The following is a 12,979-nucleotide window of genomic DNA, read 5'->3' as shown; positions in this document are numbered from 1 at the left end:
TTCTGTGAATCTAAAACTATTTTAAAATAAAAACTGTTAGAAAAAAGCTGGGTCTCGATTACTTCTTACACCAATATTAATTTCTGGTAGATCAAAAAATTAGTATTAAAAAAATTTAAAAGTATTGGGGTGTCTGGCTGGCTCAGTCGGTGGAGAGCAACTCCTGATCTCAGGGTTGTAAGTTCGAGCCCCATGTTGGATATAGATTACTTAAAAATAAAATCTTAAAAGAGGCAAAAATACTAGAAAAAAAAGCACGAAGAAAAAACCTGAAATATATATTTTAACACAGAGAACAAAATGGTTAATTTCCTTCGGATGCTCTATAGCATGGTAGTTGGGAATACAGACTTTGGAAGCAGACCACCTGAGTTCAAATCCCAATTCTGCCAATAATTAGTTGAATAACTTCAGGCAAATTATTTTACCACTCTCTGCTTCACTTCCCTCATCTTTAAAAAAGGTTATGATAGGGGTGCCTGGGTGGCTCAGTCGTTAAGCGTCTGCCTTCGGCTCAGGGCATGATTCCGGCGTTCTGGGATAGAGCCCCATATTAGGCTCCTCCACTGGAAGCCTGCTTCTTCCTCTCCCACTCCCCCTGCTTGGGTTCCCTCTCTCGCTGGCTGTCTCTATCTCTGTCAAATAAACAAAAAATCTTTAAAAAAATAAATAAATATATACAATTAATAACATAAAAAAGGTTATGATAACGGTACCCACCTCAATGGACTATCATGCAGATTAAATGAGCTAATCCATGTAGAATGCATAGAGCAACACTTGGCACGTAGTAAATACTCCATGAACGACAGTAATTATTATTATTCCTTATTGTAGAAGCATTCTTGTAATTTAATAAGAAAAAGTTTTTTTAAATGAGCAAATGCCATGAACAGGCAGTCTGCAGAAGAAATAAACTTTAAAAAATATAGAGATATACATTTAAAATAAGTTCAAACTCTAAGTATTAGAGACACATGAAGAACACATCAGATGCCATAAATTTTTAAAAAATCAGATCCCATTTTCAGATTTCACCCATTCAATTAATCAAGATCCAAAATTTTTATAACTAACAATGTTAAAGAGAGTGTGGACAAACAGCCACTCTCATACAAGGCTGCTGGAAGTAAAATGTGGAAAAAAATGCTGGAGTGCAATTTGACAATATCTGTTAATTTTTCAAATGTCATATCTTAGGATCTAGCAATTCTACTACTTGGTACATATGTCCAAGAAGATATGCACAGGGACGCTCACTGAACATCACTTATATTAGTGAAAAAATTAGAAAATAACCTAAAATATTCAACAAAAAATGGCTAAACTATTTGTAAAAATGAGTTAATGTTATATGTACAATGGCATATACTGTTGAGTAAAGAAAGAAAGATACAGAATTATATTTGTATGATACCATTTATGTTAAGAAAAAAATACAAAATACTACAAATACAAATAAAAGTTCCAAAAGAACCAAAGTGATCATAGTAATTACCTATGTGACAGGTCAAGAGAAATTCAGTTATCTATGTTTTCATTCTTTATACAGAGAACATTTTATGCACTACTTGTGTAATTGTGTAATTAAAAATTAATTTTTAAAAAATGATGTACACAAACTTAGAATAAAAGAAATTTCACAATAAATACTGTGCAGTCATTTAAAAAAAAAGAACAAGGAAAACCTGTACATGCTGCTATGTACCAATATGAAACAATCTTCAAAGTAAAGCATTAAATTTAAAAGGGGGGGGTGTGCGCCTGGGTGGTTCAGTCGTTAAGCGTCTGCCTTCGGCTCATGGCGTGATCCCAGGGTCCTGGGATCGAGCCCTGCATTGGGCTCCCTGTTTCGCTGAGAGCCTGCTTCTTCCTCTCCCACTCCCCCTACTTGTGTTCCCTCTCTCTCTGGCTGTCTCTCTGTCAGATAAATAAATAAAATCTTTAAAAAGTAAAATAAAATAAAATTTTTAAAAAGGGCGGGGTGCGCCTGGGTGGCTCTGTCGATTAGGCGTCAGACTCTCGGTTTCAGCTCAGGTCATGATCTCAAGATTGTGAGATTGAGCCCCGCATCAGGCTCCGTGCCTAGTGTGGAGTCGGCTTGAGATTCTCCCTCTCCCTCTGCCCTCCCCTGCTCACTCTTTCTCTAAAATAAATGAGTAAATAAAATATTTAAAAATAAAATAAAATGAAAAGGAGGAAAGAAGAAGGGGGTGAGGGCCATTCACTGTGTGGATTATATAATCCCAAAGGATATATACAGATATATAAAGGTTTGTATAAGTACAGATAATTCCTACAAAGGTATATGAGAAATTTCTAAATAGTCGTCTCTGTGGAAGAAAATAGAGGGCTAGGTGAGAAGTTGTTGTTTTTTAAATTATATGCTCCTCAGTAATGTTTTAGCTTTTTACCATACACTCTTTGTTTTTCATTGTAAAAACAATTAACTGAATGTCAGTTTCTTGATAAACTACAAGCCTGGGCATTTTAGACCAATATTCTAGAAAAGGAGCAAGCAGGCTCTGGAGAGGGCCATTCTACTACAGATCACGGACACTAAGCCTGGAGTTAGCAAACTTTTTCTGAAAAGGAACAGATAGTAAATATTTTTGGTTTTGTGGGCCATAAAATCTCAGTCACATCTACTCAACTCCACCAACTGTTGTGCAAAGCAGCCACAGATGATACATGAACAAATAGGTATGGCTATGTTCCAATAAAATTTTATTTAAACAAACAGGCAGTAGGCCAGATTTGGCTGGTAGACCACAGTTTGCCAACCTCTACATCGCCTGGCCAAGAAGGCTGACTGAAGTTTTAACCAACCTTTCTTCGCCTTTAGCACCCTAGAAAGAAGTTAAGCTGCAGCACAGATTCCTAGGTATTCACACATCTAGAAGAACTATGCATCATGCTACTAACTCAAGAGTCAGAGTTGGTAGGAACAATTTCCTGACAGATCAACTACTACTTTCCAACAGGATAAGACAACAATATATCCCGCCCTCAACCCTGGTCTACCTACCCCTTCTGTTCAACTTGTCCCTACTGCCTCGATATCACTTGGAAGAGCTGAATGCACGTCCTCCTGCCAAGTAGTCTTCTTACATGTGGATTACAACACTTTAACATTGCAAATCAAAGATTACAACCTGTTTAATCATCACTATAAAAAAGAGATATAATTATTCTAAAATCAAAGTTTATAGTTGGTAAATGCATACAGTACCTCATTTTGTTTTACTAGGTGGATATCCATGGGGTATATGGAAGTTAGCCTGTTCAAAGTCAGACATCTTTACTGAGCCTTTGCATGGCCAAGGTGAATATTCAAAACTTTACATGGATAAAATCATATGATCTTTTATGGCATAATGTCTTACTAAGATTCCCATATACTCATCATCAAGAAGTCAAGTATCCTCAGAAGTCTCCATGTTCACAAAAGAATGTCCATCCTAGCTCCAGTTATACTGACAGTCATTTTGCCCCTAGCATAGCCAAAACCTCAGGAAATTTCCATTCATGTGTGTGTGAAAAAACTGGAAAGGGAATAGCATAAAGAGATACAATATAAAATTCCTTATATATGTAAAATCTGAAAAAAATATATAAAAATCTGATATATAGTTTGCCGCTAGTAAATACTCTTATACCAATAACTTTGAGAAATCATACAAAATGGGCACATTCTTTGTGTCCAAAACTGAACTTCCAAAACTCATTTGGGATGATCAGGAGTTCTGTTTAAAGAAGAAGTAAAAGGAAGAATACCCCTCAATTAACTTTATGTGGCTAGTAAAATCTTGAAACCAAAAATAAACAAACACATAAAACAGTTTAAGAAAAGAAAGTACATATTAATCTCTGAACAAATTTTAAGTCCTGGACAAAATACTGGCAAACCAAATTTAGACATGTGTGTGAATAATAATAGTGAACACTTATTGAGCACTACTCTAAATGCTGTGCATGGCTTAACTCATTCAATCCTAACAACCCTATATAGCAAAAACTACCATTCCATCCATTTTACAGAGGAAGAAACTAATTTGCCATATTCTGTCTACAGACAGAAAGCAGAGATCCTGGATTTTAAAAATACCAATGAGATTCTGATTTAATTGCTCTGGGGGCTGGACCCAGTACATTTTAAAGCACCCCAAATGATGCTAATACACAAAGAAATTACATGGACGTAGCCAAGGCAGGAGATGTTTTAGGCAAGATTTAATTATGAAACAAGAAGCAGAGGTGAGAAAACATGATTTGTAAGATCCTTTCCAACAGTGAATTTCTAGGATTATGTGTCCCCACATTGTCTTTCTAGAATTCTAAATGGTATAAAATTTCATGCTATACCACCTAACAGATCCAATTCTAGTTCATCTTGGGAGAAATTTGTCTGTCAGTTTATTTCCCTGGCATGGAATTCCAAAAAAAAAAGAGTGGGGTAAAATATACTAGTGGCTTACAGTACTAAAATTATTTTTAGAACAAGAAACATAGCTCTACTATTTTACAGGAAAGAGTAGCCAAAAGAGTGAAGTACTGAAGAGCCTGGCCGAATTCTTTTTTAAAAAAGCATAGCTGGAAAACTGTGCTGAGCTGCCCAAAGACCAGCCTCCATCCCACACCACTTCTGTTTCAAGCAAAGCTGAAGCTATACCGAGATCCCAACACTACTCTGCTGTATGACCGAGCAGGGTGCGGCTCTGTGTGGTCAGGAACTGCGGCCACAATGAGTGAGCAGAGCCAAAGCCACACGTGCTAGCCTGCAGAGCTTAGGGAAAGCCTCTAGAGACGAGAAAGGAGATACAGGCTGTTGGCTCCCTCAGCAGCCAGCCCCAGGAAGATGGCTGCCAGCCTCCTGCCCCATCTAGCTCCCCTTCCCAAGGAGAAGCGCATGCACGCACGGTTCCCCCAAAGCAGCACTAACAGCTACAGCAAACTGACTTCCATTTGACCGCAGAATCAGAGCTCCTTAGCCTTTAAAGAGTTGGAACTACTACCATTCCACCTCTTCCCAAAACCACTCTTCATCATTTGGGCAGGGATTTTAAAGGTTTTTCCACGGTGGGACATAGGAAATAAGTATTAAATAAATTTAAAAACTGAAGATTGAACTCATGCCCTTAAACGTGTTCTATAGGGCATGAAATGATCCAACTGGGATTACCACTTTCAACTTGGTATACCACATCCCAAGAATGAGAGTTGATTTAGGTAGTCTCCCTACCTAAAGGGTGCTAGAGACCCAGTGGTCCAGCCACAGAAAACGTCAGACCATTTCCCCCCACGCTTCTCCCATCTTCTCTTTGCTCATACTGTCTACTCTATCAGCATGCTCTCTCCCACATCCCTTTCTGAAGCACTTCTACCCTTTTTTGAAAGCCCTGCTCAAACCTCACTTCCTGTAATATGTTCTCCCAAACCCCTCACCCATTCCTACATTAACTTCATTTATACCTCTGTTACACTATGGAATCCCTGGCCCTTCACCCTTTTTAGATAGCCTTCCATCTGTCTCCGACAAGAAATCAGGCCCTGGTGGACAATGATCAAGTTTCACAGATCCTTGTTCATGCCTTCCAGTATCTCATACAAAGATGACCTTCAGAAATATTTGTTCGACAGAACTGAATTCAAACTACATGGAGAGAAGCTGCTCTGCTGGTCTGACCCTGGCTTGCTATGGACACAAAGTGATGCTCTTTCTCCCTCTTTACATATCTTCTTGCGTTAACTTGTTTTGAATACGAAATCTTTAAAAAGAATTTCACTGTTTTCCTTGTTATATGTGATTCTGAGGATTTTTTAAATTGAATATAATTCTCATAACCTAAAATTCACCCTTTTAAAGTGTATGGTTCAGAAGTTTTCTGTATACTCATAAAGTTGTGCACTCATTACCACTATATAATTCCAGAATGCTCTCAGGACCCCAAAAATAAACTCTATATCCATTAGCAGTCACACCCCCACTGCCACTCCATCCCCAACCCCCACAACCACAAATCTACTTCCTGTCTCTGATAGATAGGATTTTAACAAAGCTAACAGTACTCTTAACTGTAGTTTTATTATACCTTAAAGCCAAATGTTACCGTCAAACAGAAACAGTTTCTCTTATTTTACCAGAATTCAATAGGAGAATGTGATTTAACCAAGTAAATTACCAAGATATCATTTCAGGATACAAAATAAAAACTCTTAGCAGAAAAATCATCTTACGTGTTTAGCTCCCCATTTGTTTTTGTCTCGTTAAGCTATTTACTGAAGCAGTATAATATACACACAGAGCAGTATACATATTATGAGCGCATACACATCTGGACAAGATTTCAAAAACTGAATAAACAAGTATAACCAGCATCCAGATCAAGAAACAGAACAGAACCCCCCCACACCCCTCTTCCATTCATTCCTCCTCCAGAGCATAACCATTATCTTGACTTCTAACAGCACACATTACTTTTGCCAGGTTTTGTACTTTTATGGATAGAAACAAATAGTATGCAGTATAGAACTTTTACACTGAAATTCTATGCCTTGTAATACTCACCATAATCTTCTTGTACAAAGCCATGACATTATCATCATCAAATGGTAGAAAGCCACACATAAGTACATATAAGAGTATGCCCATACTCCAAACATCTGCCTGAGAGGGAGGAAAAAAATAATTAAAAAAAATTTTTAGAACATATTACAGAATGGTAGTACACTTAACAGAATCACAGAATCTTCACAGAGCTGAAAAAGAATGCAGAGACCATCCAATTCAGTCTGCTCATTCCACAGACAGGGAACCTAAAGCCCAGAAAGGAAGGCTTGTTCAAAGTCACCTAGTCAATGGCAGGCCACCCGGCTGGGTCTCCTGACTTGCAGTTCAATGCACTCTCTTCTGTTGGATTTTAACACTTAAGAGAAAATAATTCACAGTTGGCTAGGCTAGAATGGATATGATGAGGAAGGCGATAAAGCCAGGTCTCTGATTCTGAAAGACAACTCTGTAGTGCTGTTGAGGGTTTACTACATGTGAGGATTATAGAAACATGCATGAGGATGTCAAAACAAGTCTTAAAAGTTACTCCTGATAATCTGCAGATGTGACTAAACTGCGCTGTAAAGTCCTCTCTGTGCAAAGAAACCTTAATAAAGTTCAATGATTGACTTCTCAAATATAAAGGTTAGAAATTAGCCTGCCAGCACAAACACCCCTACAAATCTCAAAATCCCAGAAAGGAGCTTAACCTTTATATAAGATATCCATGTGTCCCGTGAGTCCTAAGCGCTAACTACTTATTCAAGCAGTATTTGGCCTTAGTCAATAATGACACCACTGTTGGCTGAGGACAAGTCACAGCTCCCACCCTTGCTTGAGCCTTAGGAAAATTTTAAGAGGTAAAAAGGGCAGCATTTTTTTTAAAGGCAGGAGGGGTTGGGTAGAGGAGAGAAACAGAGTTAAAATAACTCAAGCAGCATCACATCTAGGTAGTGCCTCTGTACTAAGTAATCCAAATCTAATTCAGTCTTGTCTACCAAATCACATCAAATTATTAAGATGTCCCAAGTAAATAATCTTTTAGGCAAACACCTGATTTTTTCTTCCAAGTTGCAGGAGGTCAGAAATTAACCATCTATGCCTCAGAGATGTCAAATAATTAATCTATAAATTAAGCCTTGAGAGCATAGCACTCCTGACCAGGGTGTTAAATTCAAAGCAAAGAGGCTGCACAGGAAGGAGTGGGCTAGCATGGCTTCATCAAATGCCATAAGAAGAGGTCAACAAGGCCGGGCGGGGGGGGCGTAAACAGAAGGGGGAATGAACCATGAGAGACTATGGACTCTGGGAAACAAACTGAGGGCTTCAGAGGGGAGGGGGATGGGGGACTGGGATAGTCCGGTGATGGGTATTAAGGAGGGCACGTATTGCATGGTGCACTGGGCGTTATACGCAAATAATGAATCATGGAACACTATCAAAAACTAAAGATATACTGTATGGTGACTAACATAATAAAAAATTATTATTAAAAAAAAAAAGAAGTGGTCAACAGAGATTATGTCTGAGGTTAAATAAAAAGATAAGGAAAATAAAAAGTAACATCCCCATAAGTCTACTAGAGAGAAAAAAGTCTACCAAAGTCTACTAGAGAGAAAAAAGCAGAAAAAGTATTCCTCAGTTAACTCATCCAAACACCTTCCTCTCACTGCTTTGAATTGGATATGAGAATAAATTAATCAGCTAAAATCATAAACCAAAGCAAATGCAAGTAAATCCATAAACTACCAATTGCCAAATAAGAAAAAAAAAAAATCAGAGGGAGTAGGGGTTTGAAACAATTTCCTGTGAGAAATCACTGAAGGAATTAGAGATATTTACCATGGGACATTCCTTAAAGCATGATCTGGACCAATGAAAAACAGAATTACCTAAAGTACTTATTTTAGAATGAAGAATCTTTTTCTTTTTTTTTTTTAAGTCCCACCTTAGAAAACAGAACCAAAATCTATTAAGCGTACAGGACTGAGCTCTACCTCTTTTAACAAGTGCCTTAGACAATTCCTTGGGACACTATCCTAGAAGGATGGAAAGTCAAATTAAAAGGAACAAGAGGGGCGCCGGGGTGGCTCAGTCGGTTAATCATCTGACTCTTGATTTCATCTCAGGTCATGATCTGAGGGTTGAGAGAATGAGCCCTGCTTTGGTCTCTGCGCTGGGCGTGGAGCCTGCTTGAGATTTTCTCTTTCCTTCTTCCTCTGCCCCTCCCCCCACTCCATTTTCAATCTCTCTCTCTCTCCAAAATAAAGTAAAATAAAATAAAGTAGACAAGAAAACTCCTGAAGATCCTATAGGAAAATCTCATATGCATTCAAACCAGCAGGGCCTCAGCATCAGTCCTCTAGGAATCTTTGAGCATTAGGTGTACGATTACCACACTGCTCCTGGGAGATTGGATGGAACAGTGGAAAAAATACAGGTATGTGGTGTGTGGAGGGATGGGTGAAATAGGTGAAGGGGGTTAAAGAGTACACTTATGATGAGCACTAAGTAATATATAGAATTGTTGAATCACTATACTGTACACCTGAAATTAATGTAACACCACATGTTAACTATACTGGAATTTAAAACTTTTTAAAAATGTAAAAAAAAAAAAAAAAGGCTCTACTAAAAAAATTATTATGGGGAGCCTGGGTGGCTCAGTCGGTTAAGCATCTGCTTTATGCTCAGGTCATGATCCCAGGGGTCCTGGGATTGAGCCCTCCATCGGGCTCCCTGCTCAGCAGGGAGTCTGCTTCTCCCTCTGCCTCTGCCCCTGACTCATGCTCACTCTCTCTCTAATAAATAAATAAATAAAATCTTTAAAAAAAATTATTATACACTAAAAAAGAGAGAGAGAGGAGAGAGAAAGAGTAAGGGTACGCAGGAAAGCCTCACTCAGTTCAAATATTGACCTATAGTTACCAGCTGTGTGACCCTGAGAAGGCGCTTAAATTTCTGAGCCTCAATTTCCTCAACTTCTTTACCTTAATGAAATGAGCAACAGTACTCATTCCAAAGGATTTTTGTGGACTTAAAAGATTTTACTTATTTATTTATGAAGGCAGGTGCTTAACCAACTGAGCCACAGAGACACCCCTAAAAAGGAAAAAAATTCTGACACATGCTACAACATGGATAAGCCTTGAAGACATTAGCAGCATGGGAATACGAATTATGAATTAAGTAAGTTGTATCAATGTTAAATTCCCTGATTTTGAGAACTAAAGTGTGGGTATAAAAGAGAAGGTTCTCACTTTTAGGAAATATATATATAGTACTTAATCTTAAAGGGTATGAGGTCTAAAACTTAGTTGGTTCAAAAAAAGAATATGCATATATACAAACATAGAGAATGATCAAGCAACTAGGGAAAAATGTAAATAAGTGTGAATATGACTAAACGTATACAGAAGTTCCTCATTCCACATTTGCAACTATTCTGTAAGTTTGAGATTATATCCAAATAAAAAGTCACCAAAACAAGTCAGTTCCCACCTTCTCTTCTTATAAATTAAGTAAATGAACATGTCAAAGTTTCTCTGACATAACACTAGCTCCAAAAGATGCTTCACATAAAAAGAGGACTCTGTAGGCAAAGCAAATCAAGATCAGCTGCTCTCTGTGATGCTCCCCAAAGGACAACATTGTACAAGAACGTTTTAAAGATTTGGAGATGTCCAGGGGTGATCTCCAGGGCTGCGTGGGTGGCTCAGTCAGTTAAGCGTCTGCCTTCGGCTCAGATCATGATCTCAGGGTCCTGGGATCGGGCCCCGCATCACTTCTCCCTCTCCGTCCATCCACCCTCCCACCCCCGCTTGTGCTCTCTGCTCTCTCTCTCTCTCTCAAATAAACAAATAAAATCTTAAAAAAAAAAAAAAAAAAAGATTTGGAGATGTCCTGAGCTGAAAAAAACTGTTCAATCCAGCATATCCTGAGCCTTTGATAACTAAACCTTGTTTTCCTTATGATATTAACATCAGCAAATTAGTAATCCAGAGACTGGAAAGGACTGACTAGCTTGTAGTAGCAAATGGTAAGTAAAACAGGCAATTCCCAGGCCTTTTGAGCCTGGGCCTCCTACACAGGACTGCTGGCCTCAAATAGGTGGCTATGAACAAAGTACAAGTTTTCTCAGAGCTAGCCAGCATCTCTGAAAACTAAGCCTATAACCCTGGCCTTGTGCTCTACCTGGCGGGACTAAGCAGTCTAAACTATGGTACTGTTTAACACAAAAGCATCCACAACAAGGACACCAGAAATGCATCCTTGCTTCACAAGTATACTATGTATTATTATATTTATTGCAAGTTATTCATTTCATGTGTTACTTTATATCTTACTCTCTGAATAAACTGAATGCTTTGATGAACAAGAACATTTCTTAGCTTACTTTAATATCCCCAATGCACAATGCCTGACTCACTATCAGTCTCCAATAAATGTATACTGATTATATACTGAATTAATCAATGAATGATTACCTCTGACCCCAGATAGGATTTGCCTTGTATTAATTCAGGTGCTGCATAAGCAAGACTCCCACAGCATGTCTGCAGTTGGTAATCCTTGTTACCCTGCCAATAAGAAAAAATGAAAGACTCATTAGTTACAGCCCTTAAGAAATTAAAACCTTGATAAACATTCTTTCGGCTCAAACAAAGAGAAGCTAGACGAAGAATTACCCCAAAGAATAAGAGACTCTGCTGCCAACGCAATACTCTGCCTATATGCATGCACACACGTGCTTCCCTCTTCTCTGGATTTCCAACACCACTACAACCTGGCATGAACAAAATCCTTTTCCCCTTAGCTCAGTCAAGTCAGGTTCATACTTTCCTAGCTGTCTATTCAAATACTCACCAGCTTAGCAGACATCCAAGCACCCATGTCTTCCCACCCCCCAAGTACTCAAAGAAAAGGGACCATTTTTTTCCTGGACCCTATCTCAAATACCAAGTCTTTACAAATACAGAAGCTTCTCTTCCCTGAAAGGGGAGAGAGGAATCTGCTGCAACAAACAGTGCCTTAGGAGTCTGTTTTCTAGAACCAGTTATAAAGCAGATCACAGCCCAAGCTCCCAGACCTGTGAAGATGAGGAATGTGCTCAACACCCTCTGCTCTCCCACAGACACCTCAAGACACAACGCAAATGATATGACTACTCAATGCTTGTACAGTCTTACGACTTGCAAACGACTTGGGAAATCGTGAAATTTCATTTACAACTGCAACAACATGCCCAGAAGTGAGCTCCACAGCAGAAAGCGGAGGCAATCCTCTCCCAGACAACCCTGCTTTTTTTAGATGGTGTCTGCGTGGGTCGAATCTGTGGCAGCCATAAGTAAAAGCTAATGGAGTCTGCCACAAACCTTCTCCGCCGCCTCCTGTGGAGAACATGACTTAGCCCAGTTTATCTGCTTAAAATATGTTTCTTTACATGGCTGCCGATCAAAAAAATGCATTCTAGCTTTTGGCTCCCAGACCCAAGGCTCCACTGACAATCTCTGAAGAGCCAAGTGAAGGAGAGGAAAATCAGAAAGAATCAAACATTGAGCTGAAGGGGCAAAATCTGCTTCCCTTTGCATTTCGCTAATTCTGATTGGGGCAGGAAATAATCATGGGACTACAAGAGCTGAGACAGGTCTGCAATTTCCACATTCTTAATGAGTGTAGACAGCTCATTTTAGAGACTGTGAGTGCCATCATTAGAGAACTCAGGAGGAAGCCTCCAACAGGCAGCCACACAGGAGCTCTGCAGACAGCACAGCTGGAAAGTTCAAAGTCACCTCAAAGAGAAGGTACACTAGAGAACACCCGTACTTAACTGTGAAGTGCAAATTAAGGAAATAGAGAACAGTATAAATTCAAAAGTGCAAATGGACTTCTTCCTTCATTCTTTCATAAAGAAAGGGGATTGTCTCTCAAAATGTAACTGTTAATTATATAACCATTTGGATAACAAAGAAAGACTTGCACTAAATTCCCAAAACTCCTATTTAAATGAACAAAAGCATCATCTAGTGGCAACATACTCAAACTGCAAACACATGATCAATTCAGAATTCATGTTGTAATGACCTCATGTCACCTTGGCACTGCAAATTCTCTCACAGCATACCCATGGGATCTTCAGCAGGACCAACCCTGCACCTAGAGCAGTGGTTCTCAATCTTGGTGTATTAGAATCATCTAGAGGGGCGCCTGGGTGGCACAGCGGTTAAGCATCTGCCTTCGGCTCAGGGCGTGATCCCAGCGTTATGGGTTCGAGCCCCACATCAGGGCTCCTCTGCTATGAGCCTGCTTCTTCCTCTCCCACTCCCCCTGCTTGTGTTCCCCCTCTCGCTAGCTGTCTCTATCTCTGTCAAATAAATAAATAAAATCTTTAAAAAAAAAAAAAAAAAGAATCATCTAGAGAACTTCTAA

General features: G+C 39.1%; 1 protein-coding gene across 3 annotated transcripts in view; it reads right to left on the bottom strand.

The window, feature by feature from the left end:
* The window catches only part of MELK (maternal embryonic leucine zipper kinase), a 90,487-nt gene that overhangs the window by 59,109 nt on the left and 18,399 nt on the right, over positions 1–12,979 (bottom strand). For all 3 annotated transcript variants that reach the window (XM_019799308.2, XM_011224565.3, XM_034664126.1), the window contains 2 exons: positions 11,038–11,130; positions 6,569–6,667 (listed from right to left, as the gene is read on the bottom strand). In XM_019799308.2, the coding sequence (XP_019654867.1) occupies positions 6,569–6,667; positions 11,038–11,130 (192 nt within the window). The remainder of the gene's footprint in view (positions 1–6,568; positions 6,668–11,037; positions 11,131–12,979) is intronic.

Source organism: Ailuropoda melanoleuca, chromosome 7 (genome assembly GCF_002007445.2).
Source record: "Ailuropoda melanoleuca isolate Jingjing chromosome 7, ASM200744v2, whole genome shotgun sequence".
Classification (NCBI taxonomy): Eukaryota; Metazoa; Chordata; class Mammalia; order Carnivora; family Ursidae; genus Ailuropoda; species Ailuropoda melanoleuca.
This window is presented reverse-complemented; position numbering and strand designations above follow the sequence as displayed.